This window comes from Schistocerca cancellata, chromosome 5, assembly GCF_023864275.1.
Source record: "Schistocerca cancellata isolate TAMUIC-IGC-003103 chromosome 5, iqSchCanc2.1, whole genome shotgun sequence".
Lineage (NCBI taxonomy): Eukaryota > Metazoa > Arthropoda > Insecta > Orthoptera > Acrididae > Schistocerca > Schistocerca cancellata.
In genome coordinates, this window is record NC_064630.1 from 628,409,611 (window position 1) to 628,431,333 (window position 21,723).

At 42.9% G+C, this 21,723-nt stretch overlaps 1 protein-coding gene across 1 annotated transcript in view; it reads right to left on the bottom strand.

Annotated features, from left to right (window-relative positions):
* Window positions 1-21,723, bottom strand: part of LOC126187999 (glutamate receptor 1-like) — a 1,505,209-nt gene that overhangs the window by 467,056 nt on the left and 1,016,430 nt on the right. The window contains exon 5 of the mRNA XM_049929408.1: window positions 19,840-19,972. Coding sequence (XP_049785365.1) covers window positions 19,840-19,972 — 133 coding nt within the window. The remainder of the gene's footprint in view (window positions 1-19,839; window positions 19,973-21,723) is intronic.

Genomic DNA, 21,723 nt, shown 5'->3' on the forward strand with positions numbered 1-21,723 from the left:
TTCACAGTGTGACACATGACTCAGCTATTTTGAAGGAAGGATCCTAGTGAACTCACATCCATGATTGTGAACTACATAAATAACATTCCATGGAGATGAATTTTGTTGAGGCCTGTACGTTCCCCCATCCATTACAGCTGTAAATAATGAAATATGAGGATCTCGTAGTCATTAAACGTGCTGCTGAGCCATTTTGTGTGAAAACGCCTAATCCTCCACGCAAAATGGAAAAGGTACGGTGATTCCCAATGATGTGGAAGATAGCTTTTTTTAGTCCCATTGCAAAAATGTTATTACTTTGGACGATAGACAGAGACACCCGACAGCAGAATATACTACTTCGGATCTACACTCCTGGAAATTGAAATAAGAACACCGTGAATTCATTGTCCCAGGAAGGGGAAACTTTATTGACACATTCCTGGGGTCAGATACATCACATGATCACACTGACAGAACCACAGGCACATAGACACAGGCAACAGAGCATGCACAATGTCGGCACTAGTACAGTGTATATCCACCTTTCGCAGCAATGCAGGCTGCTATTCTCCCATGGAGACGATCGTAGAGATGCTGGATGAAGTCCTGTGGAACGGCTTGCCATGCCATTTCCACCTGGCGCCTCAGTTGGACCAGCGTTCGTGCTGGACGTGCAGACCGCGTGAGACGACGCTTCATCCAGTCCCAAGCATGCTCAATAGGGGACAGATCCGGAGATCTTGCTGGCCAGGGTAGTTGACTTACACCTTCTAGAGCACGTTGGGTGGCACGGGATACATGCGGACGTGCATTGTCCTGTTGGAACAGCAAGTTCCCTTGCCGGTCTCGGAATGGTAGAACGATGGGTTCGATGACGGTTTGGATGTACCGTGCACTATTCAGTGTCCCCTCGACGATCGCCAGTGGTGTACGGCCAGTGTAGGAGATCGCTCCCCACACCATGATGCCGGGTGTTGGCCCTGTGTGCCTCGGTCGTATGCAGTCCTGATTGTGGCGCTCACCTGCACGGCGCCAAACACGCATACGACCATCATTGGCACCAAGGCAGAAGCGACTCTCATCGCTGAAGACGACACGTCTCCATTCGTCCCTCCATTCACGCCTGTCGCGACACCACTGGAGGCGGGCTGCACGATGTCCCCTACGGCACTGCGTAGGATCCTACGGTCTTGGCGTGCATCCGTGCGTCGCTGCGGTCCGGTCCCAGGTCGACGGGCACGTGCACCTTCCGCCGACCACTGGCGACAACATCGATGTACTGTGGAGACCTCACGCCCCACGTGTTGAGCAATTCGGCGGTACGTCCACCCGGCCTCCCGCATGCCCACTATACGCCCTCGCTCAAAGTGCGTCAACTGCACATACGGTTCACGTCCACGCTGTCGCGGCATGCTACCAGTGTTAAAGACTGCGATGGAGCTCCGTATGCCACGGCAAACTGGCTGACGCTGACGGCGGCGGTGCACAAATGCTGCGCAGCTAGCGCCATTCGACGGCCAACACCGCGGTTCCTGGTGTGTCCGCTGTGCCGTGCGTGTGATCATTGTTTGTACAGCCCTCTCGCAGTGTCCGGAGCAAGTATGGTGGGTCTGACACACCGGTGTCAATGTGTTCTTTTTTCCATTTCCAGGAGTGTATATTCGTTGTACGAAAAGAATTCAGCTACGTAGGCATCTGAAGCCAGAGGTTCTTTTATTTGAGGTACTTCCTGGAAGAAGAAAACAAAGCCTTCGAAAAGTACTTTCTTTATGGTACTCTAGATGAAAACTGTAATGGAGGGAATGTAAGTTGATGATAATAATAAAAATGATTGTGTGAGAATGAATAATGACTAATAGTTGGCACATTAGGAATAACTACATCGCTATTTTCAGTTTGATGTAAAGAAAATAATATTGTGTTTATTGATACATACTCCCAGACAGCAATTTGAACACAGAAGAAAATAGTCCAGAGAAAAGTTTGAGACCGTTTTTTCTCTTAATTTTCTACAAGTATCGGACGAGTCCAAGGAAAAGATGTTTCTTAAGAATGAACTACAGATTTTACCTTTAAAAGGTAACATGAGTGAAAAGGGTGTTCCTATTTAACGTGCTATAAATACGATTCGGACGCTGTTCAAGCTTGGTTTTACATGGTGGGGAGTTCTTCTTTAATTCGTGATAAATCACAAATTTGGACTGGTTCAATTTTTGTAATAAACCCCATTGGTTAACTTCAAAGCAAATGACCTCGGAAACGGAGAAAAGAATCGAATTTTTTTATGGACAGTTATTTCTCAGCACTTCCTATCCTGAAACACCCTTACAAGCTGTCAGGCTGTTTCTGACCACCCTGTACAAAACAACCAAAATATGCATAACGGTTATAAATGATAATTGCCGTATCGTTCTTCATAAAACAGGATTACGTGCTATGATATTATGGTTCTGAGCAGTATGCGACTTAACTTCTGAGGGCATCAGTCGCCTAGAACTTAGAAGTAATTAAACCTAACTAACCTAAGGACATCACACACATCCATGCCCGAGGCAGGATTCGTACCTGCGACCCTAGCGGTCGATTTGCTCCAGACTGTAGCGCCTAGAACCACATGACCACTCCGGCCGGCGCTATGATATTACTGTGAACTTATGTGTAGATGTTTTGTGTACCGAAATGTGTTTGAAATATGTTTTTTGTAGAACACTGCGGTGTTGGGATAAATTTACAACTCTTGTTAAAGTACACAATGACTTTTGCAAATGAATTCTTACAGATATTGTGACGAAAAGGCGCCGAAGGCACCGAAATTATATTTGTAGACAGATTTCCAAGTAAAGGGTAGTAATTTCTTCTCACCATCGTGCAAAGCCTTAACGAGAATGGAAGTCTGACATCGAGGGAAAATATTCCACATAAGAAAGCTGGCTATGTAGCAGTGGAAACAGCAATTCTTAGAAATACTGCAATGAAGCAAGGAGAGACAGTTTCAACTAAGAAGGTGTTCTACGTATTCGATACAAACGTGAATATCATCGTTTTGTGTCATACGTTATTCAGATCAGCCATCGGACAACATACATTTTCGAAGATGGCTCCCCTGAAGTTGAAATTTCGTGGAGTGAAGATTACAACGGCCGGCCGCAATCTCGTAATCTCTTCGAACATTTAATTCGCCGAGAAAATTTTAAATTTCACAATACACACGTGATTAAATATATATTTTCTCGACGAAAAAATTCTCATTTGTTTGGGCACAACGAAGGAGAATAAATTTGAAATTACTGTTTAATTTTTTTAATCTGACCTTGTTAAAATTACGAATGTCATTCTAAAAGTAAAGAGAGCGACAGAGATGCTATATGGGACTAATTATTTTAAAACCTCTTCTAGAAAGCCTGTAAAGCAGGGACTAAAAAGTGCCGATGCACTCACAGTAGAAAAAACAGTGTACGTCTTTCAATACGATGGCGATATCGTTGTTGTAGATGGAGCTTAGGACAGTGCAAGCTTTCACCTAGGAATGCTGAACGAAGCATACGAAGAAGGGGCCATCAACTAACACGCAAAATATAGAAGGCATGTAGCAGAAGAAGAAGAAAAAACTTAGATAAACCGTAATCCAACAAAAATGATATGTGACGCTTTCAAATACTTGGTAATATGGTTGTCATCCAATACCAGAAGTACACTTAGCATAAATAACAAAACAGGCCCATGGAAACCAGCAATACGACAGCTTCACTCCATTCTCTTGACTAGCAATATAACAGGAAGGATGAAACAAACAGTATGTAAAGCAACTGAGAGTTTAATTTGCAGGAGTATAAGAGAGATAGTGGCTGCTGGCTCTGGAAATTAACGCTTTGAAAAGAAGTCGTGGCATTTTGAGTTCGGGATGGAAGAAGAGTATTGCAAGAAGACATCAAGGCAGTGCCCGCATCTCGTGGTCGTGCGGTAGCGTTCTCGCTTCCCACGCCCGGGTTCCCGGGTTCGATTCCCGGCGGGGTCAGGGATTTTCTCTGCCTCGTGATGGCTGGGTGTTGTGTGCTGTCCTTAGGTTAGTTAGATTTAAGTAGTTCTAAGTTCTAGGGGACTGATGACCATAGCTGTTAAGTCCCATAGTGCTCAGAGCCATTTCCAACCACATCAAGGCAGCTAGCAGTGTGGTAAATCGACTCAATAGAAATAAACAGTTATTGTGGCTCGACCACCAACAAAGGATGGATGACAAAACGGGTTTGGAAATGGATTCCACAAGGAAGAATGAAGAGAGGGTGGCCAACATCACGGAAGGTTACTACGAGAGATTGTCGGCCAGAGACCTCCAGGAAGGGGACCAACTGAAAAAGAAAAGAGATGCAACGAGGGACTGGAGAAGTGGCGTAAGTAACACTTGCGATATGATGGGAACTGAAGGTCGCTGAACTAATATGATGGGATCACTAGCACATATCTGTGGCACCAACGAGACTCGTGTAATCATTCATGTCGTAAAAGCAGTATTCCACATTGGGCAAAGTGCTAGTAGATGAACTCTGTGTGTCTTGTACGAGCAGGAGTTAATACGGATGAGAGATGAACTTCAGCGGCAGATGGCGAAGTATTGGTGATGCTGCGCTGGCGGAGCGTTTGCTTCATTTTCACGAGGCTAGTGCATCTCTTCGCTTCTGACGGGTCCTCGTACGGAGTGGAGGACAGAATTTAGAGGGCCGCTAGGCCGACGGATGCCGGTCCATTAGGCGGCGCTTTGATGACAAAAGGCGCAGCGACGAACCATCTCCAGACAGTACATGATACACTGCCGCTAGCCGATGGCTGGTCGGGGCGGAACTGGTGAACGACCCGATACGGTGTTGTCGCTGTCAAGGAACATGGAATGAACTTATTTTTAAAATTCATACACGAAGAGTCAAGTTTCAATTCGTCGAAATGTGGAGCATTACGGTTTGTATCTTGCACTCAGTATTCTTCGATCGAACTGTGCTTTAACATGATGATTCCTGACTTGCAGATATACTTTTACTGTGGAAGTATGTAGCCTGTTCTGATTTTCACACTAATTAAAAAAAAAAAGTCTCGCATCGTCGTTGGAATACCGTGGACTTGGTGCACTACGAGCAAAATGTGATATAAAATAAAAATAATCTCTAATCTTCAAGTTTAATGTATTTCAATACAAGACAAGGCGGAATTGTAGACTTCGTCTTCCGCTCCATTGTTACTACTGCTCTTTTACAAGTGAAGAGAGAAAGTACTTGCAATAATGTAGGTTAAAGGCGTACGGTTTCAGTAACTGTAAATGAAATAGTTGTGAAGAAAATCGTCAACAATGGTGGTTCTTGGCGCTCACTGTATGATATACTGGGCACGAATTTGTGTGTGTGTGTGTGTGTGTGTGTGTGTGTGTGTATGTGTGTGTGTGTGTGTGTGTGTGAATTCCTAAGGGACCAAAGTACTGAGGTCATTGGTCCATAGACTTACACATTATTTAAACTAACTTATGCTAAGAACGACACACAAACACACACACACACACACACACACACACACACACAAACACACACACATGCCCGAGGGAGGACTCGAACCTCCGGCGGGAGAGGCCGCGCAGTCCGTGGCATGGCGCCTCTATCGCAAGAATTTATCTATGCAGCACAACAGTAGCGCATTATATGAAGATGACATTTTCTTATCTAGTTCAGTTAACACAACTATCTTGCTCTGAAAATACTGATTACCTGATGTGAAATATATATTTTAAAAAAGCCATCACTCACGAAAACCCTAAAAACGTTTTCTCGAGCTTCCTCAATGAAGATGCATTTCAAAACATCTCAGTGCTCAAAAGTTCCTTTCACGACAGTAGTTTACGGTTACCATTGTTTCTGAGATGAATGAAGGGGTTTGGAAACAGAAAGTTCGACATGTGATAACAATTAATGTGTCTCTCTTGTCGCACCAACAATGAGTTGTTGGGAATGTTGCTCATAGGTCTTCTTGACGTCTATAAATACTTTCTACGATTTATTAGTGCGTAGATGAAGTTAAAGGCAAGAATTTTACCTGCATACGTTTCATTAAAACGAACGTTCAACGGTTTTTCTTAGGCCCTCATTGCATTGCGTCCATCAGGTGCACTTCCAGTGTTATTTTCAAGACAAACTTTGAAACTTTCGAGAGAGTTAATTATGTGTGAAACAAGTTTTATTCTTCGGTTATTATTCAACTTTGCTATAGTCCACCGATTCAAAAAAATTGTCCATTTCCAATCGAAACTCACTATTTCATCTGATTCTTTAGTAACACACCAACCCGTAACGTAACAACAATACATGACTCCTACATCAGCGGATAAAGCAGTTAAGATAGTCACTTTTAGCGAAAGGATTTTGTTTTCGAATTCGTTTTCGCGGCATGCTTATCTTTTTTGGCAGTTGTGCATTTAGTATGCGACATTTTCTTTGTTCTTACGAAACAGACTGAGAATATTATTCTTTAAGGGCGCCTTACAAATGTTCCATACTTGTGAAAGCTATGTAGAATTCAGTTTATATTTGTTCTGTGACTCTGCTCCAGCCTCGTTTGGTAAGGCAACGTAAGGTGGAGGAACTTTAGAAGAGTCCATTAGCCGACAAATGGACGTAATCATGTACAGTATTGTATTGTTTATGTGCCATACACGCACAGAAATACGATCTATACCTGTAGCAACGATGTATCAGTATGTGAAATGAAGCTGAAAGCTTAATATATGTGCTTGAAAATGACCCACGATTGAAACTGACCGATTGCCCTGATAAAAAGAGGAACACAGCCTACTTGGACCACGTTTTCATTCTCAAAACACGTTGAGGTTATGGATCCCCACAAAAATAAAATTTTAAAATATTAACTTTTGTCTTATTTTTCGTACTCTTGTACATTTTCGATCTTAGCCGTGTGTTTTGTTTACTAACGGACGCCTAGTGCAGAATGAGAAACACTGAAGACACATTTCATTCGAACTCGACTGCAGTTTTCTACGGGGCACGACGAAAAGAAAAAGCAGATTGAACCGATTGCATTATCCACGATGGTAAATACATTCTTTCTAACATGAGCTCTATTGTTGAGAGGGGAATACATACCTCTTTCCTGCAAATTACAGCCGACACCTCACATTATCAGTATTGGATAAAACGAAAGTAACTGTACTTGTTAATTTATGTGAAATGAACGCTCAAGAATTTATGTTAAGAAGACGAGCGCTGTAGTTGCTACCTGATTTATTTGTACGATGTCTTTTCATGACTAAAACTCAGTTTTCGAAATTTCCAGAAGTCCGAAGACGTCTGTGACGAGATTCAGTTGACATAGATGTTGTGCAGGAGTATAGGCGCGTCATGTTGCAAAATTACTGTACGTGAATAATCCTGCTCTGGCTGTGCTAAGTCAATGCTGGCAAAGGATCGCCACTAAAACCGTTGCCTGGACATCAGACTTATTCCCTGACAGCTATTTTACAAAATGGCGCACGTTTGACAACTGCTCTGGTCGTCTCCACCACGTGCTGTCTCGGAAGGTTTTACAATAGCTGACTGGCTGGGCCGCATTTCCTCTCAAAATAATAATCTAAGTTTTGTTCTTATCGTTGGAGTAGTGTTGTAATAATTTGCCTGCGCTCTCAAATACATGAGATGCTATTATTATTCCAGGAATAACACTCAAGTGCATAATTATCATTACTTGTCGCGACCATAAGTAACAGAACTAGCGTCCTATAGAGTCTTTCGCATTCTCCTCAATAAATTAAAAAGGTATTAAAAACTTCCATTCAACTATATTTCTTCATTAGAAAAAGCAAACGCAACAGGAAATAACCATAGTAAGTTTTAATCAGTGATGTTAGGTATTTACGTTCCAGCAACAACATTCATGGGAAATTAAAGATGCTGATCTAGTTACATATTTCGATCTGATGGCAACGAGACAAGTCGTGTTCTTTGTGCAACTAGGTGCTGAAAGGGGAACAATTGTCGTAGCTGATTCCTTAACCGTTAACAATGACGCAGATTGTTCACAGCTGTGTCCGAGACGCTCACATCTCTCTCGATTGAGTCTCGAGTTCCAGAGGTGGTCAGCTTATCACAGTGAGGTGACGTGAATGGTCATACACACTCCATAAAAACCGTGGAACTGTCTCCAACGCTGGATTCATCATATCAGGCACTAGATCGAGGCTAAACCAGCTATCGCTTGACAAACAGCATCACCCCATATGGGTTCCGTCGCACTCGTGATAAATAAACTCTACATTAATTTCTCAAAAGTCTGCGTAAACTGTCTATACAACAATCACTTCTACATCAGTTGCTCAAGTGTTTGCGTGAACTATATGTAATGATGTAATAACGCCTGATATCGTGTGCAGACTGTAGAGAATGGAGCTATCTGGACCTGACTCCTCCAATAGTTTAGTAGATGACATCATGTACACTACTGGCCATTAAAATTGCTACACCACGAATATGACGTGCTACAGATGCGAAATTTAACCGACAGGAAGAAAATGCTGTGATATGCAGATGATTAGCTTTTCAGAGGAGTCACACAAGGTTGGCGCCGATGGCGACATCTACAACGTGCTGACATGGGGAAAGTTTCCAACCGATTTCTCATACACATACAGCAGCTGACCGGCGTTGACTGGTGAAACATTGTTGTGATGACTCGTGTAAGGAGGAGAAATGCGTACCATTACGTTTACGGCTTTGATAAAGGTCGGTTTGTAGCCTATCGCGATAGCGGTTTATCGTATCGCGACATTGCTGCTCGCGTTGGTCGAGATCCAATGACTGTTAGCAGAATACGGAATCGGTGGGTTCAGGAGGGTAATACGGAACGCCGTGCTGGATCCCAACGGCCTCGTATCTCTAGCAGTCGAGATGAGATGCATCTTATCTGCATGGCTGTGCAGCCACGTGTCGATCCCTGAGTCAACAGATCGCTCCGTTTGCAAGACAACAACCATCTGCACGAACAGTTCGACGACTTTTGCAGCAGCATGGACTATCAGCTCGGAGACCATGGCTGCGGTTACCCTTGACGCTGCATCACAGACAGGAGCGCCTGCAATCGTGTACTCAATGACGAACCTGGGTGCACGAATGGCAAAACGTCATTCTTTCGGATGAATCTAGGTTCTGTTTACAGCATCAAGATGGTCTCATCCCTGTTTGGCGACATCGCGGTGATCGCATATTGGAAGCGTGTATTCGTCATCGCCATATTTGGCGTATCACCCGGCGTGATGGTATGGAGTGCCATTGGTTACACGTCTCGGTCACCTGTTGTTCGCATTGACGGCACTTTGAACAGTGGACGTTACATTTCAGTTGTGTTACGACATGTGGCTCTACCCTTCATTCGATCCCTGCGAAACCGTACATTTCAGCAGGATAATGCACGACCGCATGTTGCAGGTCCTGTACGGGCCTTTCTGGATACAGAAAATGTTCGACTGCTGCCCTGGCCAGCACATTCTCCAGATCTCTCACCAATTGAAAACGTCTGGTCAATGGTGGCCGAGCAACTGGCTCGTCACAATACGCCAGTCACTACTCTTGATGAACTGTGGTATCGCGTTGAAGCTGCATGGGTAGCTGTACCTGTACACGCCATCCAAGCTCTGTTTGACTCAATGCCCAGGCGTATGAAGGCCGTTATTACGGCCACAGGTGGTTGTTCTGGGTACTGATTTCTTAGGACCTATGCACCCAAACTGCGTGAAAATTTAATCACATGTCAGTTCTAGTATAATATATTTGTCCAATGAATGCCCGTTTATCATCTGCATTTCTTCTTGGTATAGCAATTTTAATGGCCAGTAGTGTACATAAAGATTCAACACGGTGTGCAATTTTTACCAAAGCACTGAAAATGAAATATTACTCCGAAAAAAGTTTTACATTCCTGAGTTGGACGTACATGTGTCACTCAAGATCACATTACTCAGAGATTTCCACTTTGTATACTAGGAACAGTTCTTGTGAACTAAACTGGTTTTCTATTCTTAACATCATCTGTGTCTGTATTGTGATCCTGAAGAGTGCAGGTACTGTAATTCCGAAAACGCTAGCTGATGAAGTGAGTCGCCAAACTAACTGAAATTTCGTAACTTTATTTGAATTACATAATGGAAATCCAGATAGGAATACAAACAATGTAATGAAAAATAGGTTGCCACTCACCGTAAAGATAACATGCTAAGTTGCAGACAACTCTGGCAATTCGGGCCAGAAAGCAACCATCACATGTGATGGTAGCAGCAGTCTGGAGGGGACAGGGATGTGTACAGGTGGGAGAAGAGAGGAGCAGTGTCTGGCAGAGTGTGCAGGGACTTGAATGCCAACAAGCAAGTGCAGCGTCAGGAGGTTGTGTGGCAGAGAGGTGGGGATAAAAGGGTGAAAAAAGGAGAGGGGCGTGGAAGTATGGACAGGTGCTTTGACAGTGGGCAGCACACAAAGAGTGTAGGAGACGAGAATGTGGAGGATGTGATAAGAGTGAGGGGGGGGAGGGACTGTTGAGTGGAGGGTGTGGGGACAGTATCTTACCATAGGTTGAGGCCAGTATAATTACAGAACCATAGAATGTGGTGTAAGGATAACTCCCACCTACACAGTTCAGAACAGCTGGTTGTGGAGGACAATATGCAGATGGCTTGGGTATTGAAGCAGCCATTGTAATCAATGAAGCTAAGTTCAGCTGCATGCTGTGCTGTACCTTGCTCTTGGCCACAGTTTGGCAGTATCCTTTCATCCTGGTGGGCAGCTGGTTGGTAGTGATACCAATATAATTTTTTATACTGCTGTGATGATCAGCCAGCTGTCCACCAGGGTGAAAGGCGTCCACCAAACTGTGGCCAAGACCAAGGCACAACATGCAGTTGGGCCAGTAGACTTCCTGTGGCACAACATGCAGTTGAACATAACATTGTTGATTTCAACAGCTGCTTTACTACCCATGCCATATGGATCCTCCACTCCACCACCAGCTTTTCTGAATTGCACAAAAGCGACTTATCCTTACAACACATTCTCCGCTCCCGTATTTACCCTGGCCTCACCCTTCAGTAACATACTGTTGCTCACCCTCCACCCAACACTTTCCACCTCCTCTGTTCTATTACCTGCTCCACATACCTATCCCCTGCACTCTTTGTTTGCCTTCATCTACCAACGCATCCGACCACCTTTCCTGCTCTCCTCCTTTTCCACTCTGTTTTCCCCAGCTCCGTGCCCCACAACCTCGTGACACTGCACCTGTTGGCATTCTAGTTGTTGCACACACTGCCAGACTGGACTTATCTCTTCCCCCACCAGTACACTGCTATCCCTTCCCCTTCACCACAGATTGCTGCTACTATCCCACGTAATAGCTGCATTCTGGCCCGAGCTGCCGGAGTTGGCGGTCATGTGTGAGTGAGGTGTGCTTGCTTGTTTCAATGAATGGTGTGTGTTTCCTGTTTCTGACGAAGACTGTGGCCAAAAGCTTATGGGTAAGTCTCTTTTAATTTTGCAACATAGCTTGTTGTCTTTATGGCGAGTAGCAATCTCTTTCCCTTTCTTTCTTTATTCGAATTAACTTTTACTAAATTAATTAGGGAACCTAAAATCATATAGTAAGAAACTATCGTGAAAAATTCTGTATCGTGCAGACCAGTGAACAGTGCAACAATGATTGAGGTCAAAGTGCTTGACTTGAAGTTTTAACATGCAAAACTAACAAAATAAAAATTTTACATAAAATCAAAATTCGAAATTAGAAAAAATAACAGTCCAAAATGATTCTGTAAAAATACCCAGTAATTAAATGTACTGAATAAAATTCCAGTCATTAAATGATACAAATACGAATGTAGCATTGCGTTGTAAGAACAACACTTTGTGACAAAACTGTGATTGATGTTATTGTCCTGATTGTAATGTAAAACTGTCCCCTAAAATTTTTCCCCTATAACTTTTGCCCCTAAAACTTTTTGCAACTTAGCTGTGGGAATGGAAACTCGGTACTGCTCGAAAGTGATGAAAATAAGAAATGTAGCGCAGTAGCAAATTATCTAAAGGACAGAAAACATTGCGCTAATGCAATGCAAGTACATGCAGCTATGCTAAAAGAGAACAGCATTTAAAAACTGTATTGTGAATAATGAAAGTCATTTCTAGATAATAACAACCATCTTTACGTAACTTAGTTCTTACTAAAAAAATTACTTTGCGATAAAATTAATAGAATGGTAGAAGAGTGGTACAGCTATAACCGAGTGCAAACTGTGTGAACAAGTAAGTTTACTTCATGGCTTCTTGCTAGTCGAACTATCTAACCCGAACAAATTAAAAAAAAAAAAAAAACAAACAAAAAACGAAAATCAACCTTTCACAAACGCAACGTAAATTACACGCGAGCAAGCAACGCAGCGACAACATAAATTGTAAATCTTCACAGTTCTCAAATCAATCTTCACCAAATCATACTTCTAAAAATTCTGCATCCTTTACATTTGTATCATTGTGCTCCGGTAGCGATTTGCCAACCACACAGAAGCGTGGCCATCACCTGACTCTCTTACTCACTTCATTCTGAATGCTCACTGGAAATGGCAGTGCATCTATGCACCAAATATCACATTGCTTGTACTCAGTATCTCTGTGGTGTAACATATCGACTATTGAAGACTTATTGAAAAATATACAGTTACACATATGAAGTATATGATACATCAAATAAAGATAGAGCTCATGTCACTTTCATTGAATATTAAAAATAAGCTGGAGACCTTCAACGGTCTCAATCTATGGCAAGGATGGCAGGGGTCTGCAACGATATGTATGGCACAGGAGTGTCAGGGGAGGATTAATATGTAACGTCCTGTTGAGACGCAGCATACAGCACAAGTTCATATTGCGGAGACATGAAGCAGGATATTGGCAGTCTACTTCTCAACGTAGCAGTCCTGGCATTTGCCAAATGCAATGTACAGAAACGACGACTAATTAAAATCTTGATGGATAGGCAGCGGTTTCAATCACCATCCTGCCAAACAGAAATTCGGTCTCTTACCACTCCGACAAGTCATTCCGTAGGGGGCCAGCGCAAATGGTAATCCTTCATAGGTAGCCCATACATAAACCATTACTGACGCAGTGGCACCATCACTGGGCACAGCAAAATCGTGGCTGAACAAATCATAGAGACTACACTACTGGCCATTAAAATTGCTATACCAAGACGAAATGCAGATGATAAACGGTTATTCATTGGACAAATATATTATACTAGAACTGACATGTGATTACATTTTTACGCAATTTGGGTGCATAGATCCTGAGGAAACAGTACGAACAACCACCTCTGGCCGTAATAACGGCCTTGATACGCCTAGGCATTGAGTCAAACAGAGCTTGGATGGTGAATACAGGTACAGCTGCCCATGCTGCTTCAACACAATACCACAATTCATCAAGAGTAGTGACTGGAGTATTGTGACGAGCCAGTTGCTCGTCCACCATTGACCAGACGTTATCAGTTGGTTAGAGATCTGGAGAATGTGCTAGCCAGGGCAGCAGTCGAACATTTTCTGTATCCAGAAAGACCTGCAACATGCGGTCGTGCATTATCCTGCTGAAATGTAGGGTTTCGCAGGGATTGAATGGAGGGTAGAGCCACGGGTCGTAAAAAATCTGAAATGTAACGTCCACTGTTCAAAGTGTCGTCAATGCGAACAAGAGGTGACCGAGACGTGTAACCTATGGCACCCCATACCATCACGCCGGGTGATAAGCCAGTACGGCGATGACGAATACACGCTTCCAATGTGCGGTCACTGCGATGTCGCCAAACGCGGATGCGACCATCATGATGCTGTAAAGAGAAGCTGGATTCATCCGAAAAAATGACGTTTTGCCATTCGTGCACCCAGGTTGTCGTTGAGTACACCATCGCAGGCGGTCATGTTTGTGATGAAGCGTCTCCGAGCTGGTAGTCCATGCTGCTGCAAACATCGTCGAACTGTTGGTGCAGATGGTTGTTGTCTTGCAAATGTCCCCATCTGTTGACTCAGGGATCGAGACGTGCCTGCACGATCCGTTACAGCCATTCGGATAAGATGCCTGTCATCTCGACTGCTAGTGATACGAGGCCGTTGGGATCCAGCACGGCGTTCCGTATTACCCTCCTGAACCCACCGATTCAATACTCTGCTAACAGTCATTGGATCTCGACCAACGCGAGCAGCAATGTCGCGATACGTAAACCGCTATCACGATAGGCTATGCCTTTATCAAAGTCGGAAACGTAATGGTACGCATTTCTCCTCCTTACACGAGGCATCACAACAACGTTTCACCAGGCAACGCCGGTGAAGTACTGTTTGTGTATGAGAAATCTGTTGGAAACTTTCCTCATGTCAGCACGTTGTAGGTCTTGCCACCGGCGCCAAAGTTGTGTGGATGCTCTGAAAAGTTAGTCATTTGCATATCACACCATCTTCTTCCTGTCGGTTAAATTTCGAGTCTGTAGCACGTCATCTTCGTGGTGTAGAAATTTTAATGTCCAGTAGTGTGTATCATTAACGAAAAATTTGTCTCCAATTGGTTTTCCCAGGATTCAAAATGAAACGGGATTTTGTGTCTATATTAAACTCTAGCTAGTTTAAAAGTGACGGTGACACCCAGGTTTTGTTGTATAAACTTTTTTTTTTTTACTTTTCTGCTTAGAGGAATATGTTTTATTAGCAAACACTCGTAAAATTAAGACTGACTTGTATCTGCACATGAAAGACAACAGGCAGTAAAGACAGAACAGTTTCTGTTGCAAAAATAAAAATACTGTCCTTAGTCTAATTTGCCCCATATTTAATATTCAAAGAGATTTTAAAAGTAAAGTTCAATTTTATAGCAAACGAATAATTTTCAAATGTCGTAAATTGGTAAAAGTAAACAAAAGTTTACATAAAGAAAAGTCCTCAGCGTTATAAAAAGCAAAGATATTAGCTCCCAAAGAAATAGGAATATCAGCTCGGATTTGGTAATTTACAAAGAGAGAAGTTATTTCATATATTGTAATTTAAAAGGGAAGGAAATTGTGTCCAGGATTTTGTTTAAAAGGGAAGGTGATTAATTCTATTATTATTGAAAGGAAAGTAATTTACAGATTTCTCAGAAAGTGACAATTTTAAAATGAATTAATACGTTGGCATTCAAGTTACACAACGATATAATATGGTCGTAGAGTGCTTGCTATGTACAGAAGTTTTCTCGATTAATAACGTCAATTAAACAAGAGAGCAAATTATGTCTCTTAAAGGGTGACTGTTGTGCACATAGTTCCGCGTAGTCAGTGCGTACACAACTTTCCCAATAGAGCGCGCCCCGCTAAGCACAACAGCGCAGGCGCAGCGCTCGTCCCACTACGAGATGGCGCTGTCTTAGAGACGGACCAAATTCTGCTTCCGCCGATCCGCGTATTAATATGTAATGCAGCCAATGAGATTGCTGCTAACGTAGAACCTTTTCTCCTCGTGGATCACACTCGCGCAGTGATACCTGAACGCTCGATGTATTCTAACGAGTGTACAGACCTCCGATTAGTCAGTCTGCATTAGTCTGTAGTCAAGTTTCAGTCTGCGCCTAATAAGATTATCATATTCCTGTACATATCCATGAAGAGAAATGTATAGACACTTTGTCAGGTATCACAGATATGTGAGAAATAGATTAACGTACCAAGACCAAAGGAACTTCAGATTGTCAATTGTAAATAGCATCCAGAACCAAGTTAAGTTATTTTTATGCTTGTTATTATTTTAATAAATGTGTGTGAAAATTAATCAAGTTCTGTTTATAGTTGGTCACTGTCAATCTGCTACTCTAAGCGTGCAAGTGGCATTTCTATCGTCTGACCTAACGGCAGAAGATAAACACGCCACGATAAGACCACAAGACATATTGCTGACACTCGCCTACTTCGCTAGAGCGACAAGTCAAATAATCTGATGGTGTGTATACCGAAGGTCATACAGTACGCACACGACAGTGACCTAAAATAAATAATATTTAAAAGTGCAGACTAGATTACTGCAATTAGCTGGTCCATGTAATCTGATGTGCTTTTGAACTGGAAAGATATTTATAGGGTACTATCGACCGCAACAGCATGTACTTTTTATAAAAGAGTTGGACATCTCTGTTACGCCACTGCTCAGCAAGGTGTATTGTTGTGTATTAGAGTTAGACGCTGGAAGATTTTATTTTGTTGCTGAGGTTGTTGTTGAGGTTGTTGTTGAGGTTGAATATATGATTTTCTATCCAACGTGTACTATAATGCACAGCATTTTCCATTGAAGCTGAGCTCGTCTTTGGTGGTAGTTATTTGTACAAACCTCGTACATATTTTGATAGATGAGTTATTAAAAAATGGTTCAAATGGCTCTGAGCACTATGGGACTTAACATCTATGGTCATCAGTCCCCTAGAACTTAGAACTACTTAAACCTAACTAACCAAAGGGTTTCACACAACACCCAGTCATCACGAGGTAGAGAAAATCCCTGACCCCGCCGGGAATCGAACCCGGGAACCCGGGCGTGGGATAAGTTGTTAATATCATCACTGTTACATTCTGGTAGCTACCAGTAGCCCGTCAAACCACAAGTACCTGTGGCCACTATGTGGTGTACAACATCTTCATAGTGGTAAGTAGTGTGGGCTGTACCGAGAGAGAATTTCAACATCCAAGTTAAACTGCGTTGTATGTGGACAGACGTTATTTGCCCCGCTGGTTATCCTAGGCGTAGCTATGAAGCTGGGTGCCGTACTTCCATGACAGAACTAACATAGCAGATTCTTGTGCTCTGCTTCTTGAGTTCAACTGAGCGAAATTAGAGTGTTGATTTCTCCTGTGCGACGTTGCTCTCCTTTTACGTGTCACTGTGGCTCTGTAGTGCCCAATTGTTTATTTATTGTTACGAGGGTGGTCGTGTCTGTAGGGTGGCGCAGTACAAACCCCATCAGAAAAATCCTGTTTACGTCCGTTACGTTTTTAAGAGGACCTGCGTCACCGACTTGAAAAAGGGACATAGCTCTTATTCTACATATGCTTGTGCAGGTCTCTATCTTCAGCCTTAGTGTGTCTATGATGTATGTTAATTCTAGGTTACGAGTACACTACTCACATTTTCAACGTGTTCATTCACTCGGTTCCTTGATCGTCTGTTACTTTATTCAATCCGCACAATTTGAGGGATTAACTGCCAGCTATGTACCTGGAGTGTACTACCCCCTATTTCTGACTTTGTTTTAGCAAATCTATTTCTGTCAAAAAATATATGGAGTAGGGTCTTACACACAAAATACTACGTACTAAATTATACTTAGAAATTCTGATGTATTCATTATTTTAGGTTTGTTATCACACGGCGACAAACCGCAAATATTGACTGGTTATTAGTCATTCAGGTACATGGAGAGGAATCTGTGCAGTCATTAAAAATCATTTTACATACCTTGAAAATCTGACTAGATGTGGCTTAAGTGGTAGGAATAATTCACTGTTTCAACAGCTTTCATGTGTGTTGACGTACGTCCACCTCCAGCAGAGATGATCGATTCTGAAATGTTTCTGCTAAAAGTATTGGTTAAAAACAGTCTAGGTTACAATTTTTAGTTTTTTATTCTTCAACTACGCGTTGCACCTTATTTAGGCATCTTCAGGTTGACCTATATAGAAAACAGAGAACAAATACATCTACTTAAGAATCGCGATCGCGTCGTGCAGATTTGGATAACCTTAAAAGCATGTATAAACAGATCAAATACTGAAAGAGCAAATACCTTAATTTGGTATTTCTTAGGATCCTTTAAACAGTGTAGCTAAAGGGTATCGTCGAATACATCAGGCCAACATCGCCTTCGTTAAACTCAGTAAAAATTAGAAATATAAAATAGTAAAAACAGATAAGAGAATCGGTCACTCAGAAATGCAATGATATTGCCGAAGCCTTATGATAAGGCCTTACCTTCCTAGATGGACGTGAGTGACTCCAAGACCTGCATAACGCGTTCCCGTTCACAGGAGCGAGCAATAGATTACGGTGGGGGTCAAGTAGTAAGCATAATGCACCACAGCGTTGTGTGCTAGTACTGACACCTAATACAGAATCACCTCAGTAGGTGCCTAAATAAGGTGAAACGCGTAATTGAAAAATAAAAAATAAAAATTGCAACCAAGACTGTTTTTAAGCGATACTATTAAGCACTGGTTTGCTGTACGCCACAGATGGATTGGAAGTTCTAATGAATTCTCTTACTGCTTTGGTTTTGATGAAAGTCTATGTGTGTGTGCGCTATCTTGGTGTAATGTTTTGTCTGTACAGAAGTGTATCTGTCGCCTTTATCGTTCTCTCACCCTCACACACAATTCTGTACAATAAAGTCAAGGGCTTAGGTTTTCTTATCAGGCTTATCCGTGCAAAGACAGACAAACAAATTATACTAATGGGAGGATTCTGAGTAACTTCTAGAATTCCATTCGCTCTCTCTCTCTCTCTCTCTCTCTGTCCTTTATCTGTGTACAGTTCAAATATAAGTTACATGAAATCAGCCTAGTAGAATCACTGATGGAGCCCTTCGTCTTAATATTCAGCGGCTGGCTTGCTAGAAAAGATCTTTACATACGTTATTATTATTAAGCGCTGCATTCAGTTGGGAAAAATCGATCGTTTTGAACACTTCGTTCAGTTTACGACAGATCTAAAATTTCAGATGTGGACGAAGCCTTTTTGGACGATTGCAAAAAAAACTCAGAGATTGCAGGCTCTCTTCGTCACAGCTGAAACTTCCCAATTAATTACAGGGCCCAGACAATCATCAATGATTCAGACAGATAACGCATTCGTCATTCACTCTAGAATAAAATGTTCACAAACCTTATTTCTGAGGAAAATTGTATATTGAATCCATTTCCGTACATGTTCCGTTTCCGTGGATTTTAAGTCTCATGCAATTTACTTTTACAAGTCCTTCTTTCTCTTTATCTACCACGCTAGCGGCACAAACTTTCCTGGCTCGCTTTAGCGCGAAGAAGAGTAAATAAAATCTCCTTTAGCAATCCGAAAATCTTCCAACCGATACTTTCCCGAAGCTGTTCCTTTCTCTCTCCTCTCTCTATAATGACCATGGAGCATACATCTCTGTACCTCTGTTGTTCCAAAGAATAAACGTACTAGAAAAATACCTTGGCGTCGACGAGCTGTCGGCGCATATATTACTAGAAAATCTGCTCAGATACTTTTCAAACGTAAATAAATGTGGATGATTTGATTGACCATTATTAATTATTGCGTGGTAGAGGGTAATTTTCCGTGGGGCGATTACAAAGTGTTTCTACCAACATAATGAAGCTAAACACAGTCTAGCTCGGTGCAGGCAGACTGTCTGTGTTGCCAGACAGCAAGTTCACGCATATACGAGTGGTTTACTTAACATTACTCGTAAATTTACAGTTTGTTGCCAAATCGAAACTTTGTGAAATAGAGGGTTCAACGTGTTAAGAACACACTTGAATGGAAACTCTCACGGCAACACACGAATTTGGTCACAGTTCAAAAGAGACTCTCGAGCCCCACTCGAAGTTGATGGGTGGAAGCTGCCTACCTTGACGGCTGTTGATATCTGTAAATGTTAAAGTTACCATTGTAAGATCGACGAGTGGCGTAATTGATTTCTATTGCTAAATGGGGTACTATTCTGTTAACTAAGTTGGCGACAGGCGCCTTGTTACGCTGAGTGCTACCTGAGAGCAAGCTGCGACGCTCACCTGTTGATCTCCTCGATGCTGTGAAGGAAGTCCATCGCCTCCGAGGTGTTCTGGACGCGCTTCACCGCCTCCACCTGGATGGAGTCCTTCCCCGGCCGCAGGCTCTGGTATATCTGCTGCAGCCGCAGCAGTCCTGCGAACAGGGTATCAGCTCAGTACAGTGGCGCTCAGGAACAGTCACATTACGAGGTGCATTCAAGTTCTAAGGCCTCCGATTTTTTTTCTCCGGACTGGAAAGAGATAGAAGCATGCGCATTGTTTTAAAATGAGGCCGCGTTCATTATCAATACGTCCCAGAGATGGCAGCACCGTACGGAAGATGGAATTTTACCGCCAGCGGCGAGAATGATAACTGTTTTAAATACTTAAAATGGCGACGTTTTCCTTACTTGAACAGCGTGCAATCATTCGTTTTCTGGATTTGCGTGGTGTGAAACCAATTGAAATTCATCGACCGTTAAAGGAGACGTGTGGTGATGGAGTTATGGATGTGTCAAAAGTGCGTTCGTGGGTGCGACAGATTAATGAAGGCAGAACATCGTGTGACAACAAGCCGAAACAACCTCGGGCTCGCACAAGCTGGTCTGACGATATGATCGAGAAAGTGGAGAGACTTGTTTTGGGGGATCGCCGAATGACTGTTGAACAGATCGCCTCCAGAGTTGGAATTTCTGTGGGTTCTGTGCTCACAATCCTGCATGACGACCTGAAAATGCGAAAAGTGTCATCCAGGTGGGTGCCACAAATGCTGACGGACGACCACATGGCTGCCCGTGTGGCATGTTGCCGAGCAATGTTGATGCGCAACGATAGCATGAATGGGACTTTCTTTTCATCGGTTGTGACAATGGATGAGACGTGGATGCCATTTTTCAATCCAGAAACAAAGCGCCAGTCAGCTCAATGGAAGCACACAGATTCACCACCACCAAAAAAATTTCGGGTAACCGCCAGTGCTGAAAAAATGATGGTGTCCATGTTCTGGGACAGCGAGGGCGTAATCCTTACCCATTGCGTTCCAAAGGGCACTACGGTAACAGGTGCATCCTACGAAAATGTTTGGAAGAACAAATTCCTTCCTGCATTGCAACAAAAACGTCCGGGAAGGGCCTCCGTGTGTGCTGTTTCACCAAGACAACGCACCCGCACATCGAGCTAACGTTACGCAACAGTTTCTTCGTGATAACAACTTTGAAGTGATTCCTCACGCTCCCTACTAACGTGACTTGTCTCCTGGTGACTTTTGGCTTTTTCCAACAATGAAAGACACTCTCCGTGGCCGCACATTCACCAGCCGTGCTGCTATTGCCTCAGCGATTTTCCAGTGGTCAAAACAGACTCCTAAAGAAGCCTTCGCCGCTGCCATGGAATCATGGCGTCAGCGTTGTGAAAAATGTGTACGTCTGCAGGGCGATAACGTCGAGAAGTAACGCCAGTTTCTTCGATTTCGGGTGAGTAGTTAATTAGAAAAAAAAATCGGAGGCCTTAGTACTTGAATGCACCTCGTAAAAGGCGTCGAATGCTACATACGAGTACACACAAGCATTCTTTCCAACATCCAGAAATGAAGCTATCTGAATGTCAGCAAGAATTTTCATCTTGCAGCGGAATGTGGGCCGCTTTGAAATTTTTTCACGACCAGCCCTCACGGCTTTCCTTCCTTTTGTACCACTCCCCTACCTTCGAAATGCTACAAACATTTACCTGCCTGCCTTGAGAAATTATCAGTACTGGAAGAAAGCGTTTTTCAGGGAAATAGCTTTGCCACAACCTAGCGGACTGTTTCCAGTTTCAATGTATCAGGAAGTTTCAGTTCAGCGCAGAGTCCGCTCCAGGCTGAAAATTCATTCTAGAAACAATTAACTACGCTGTACCTAAGCAATT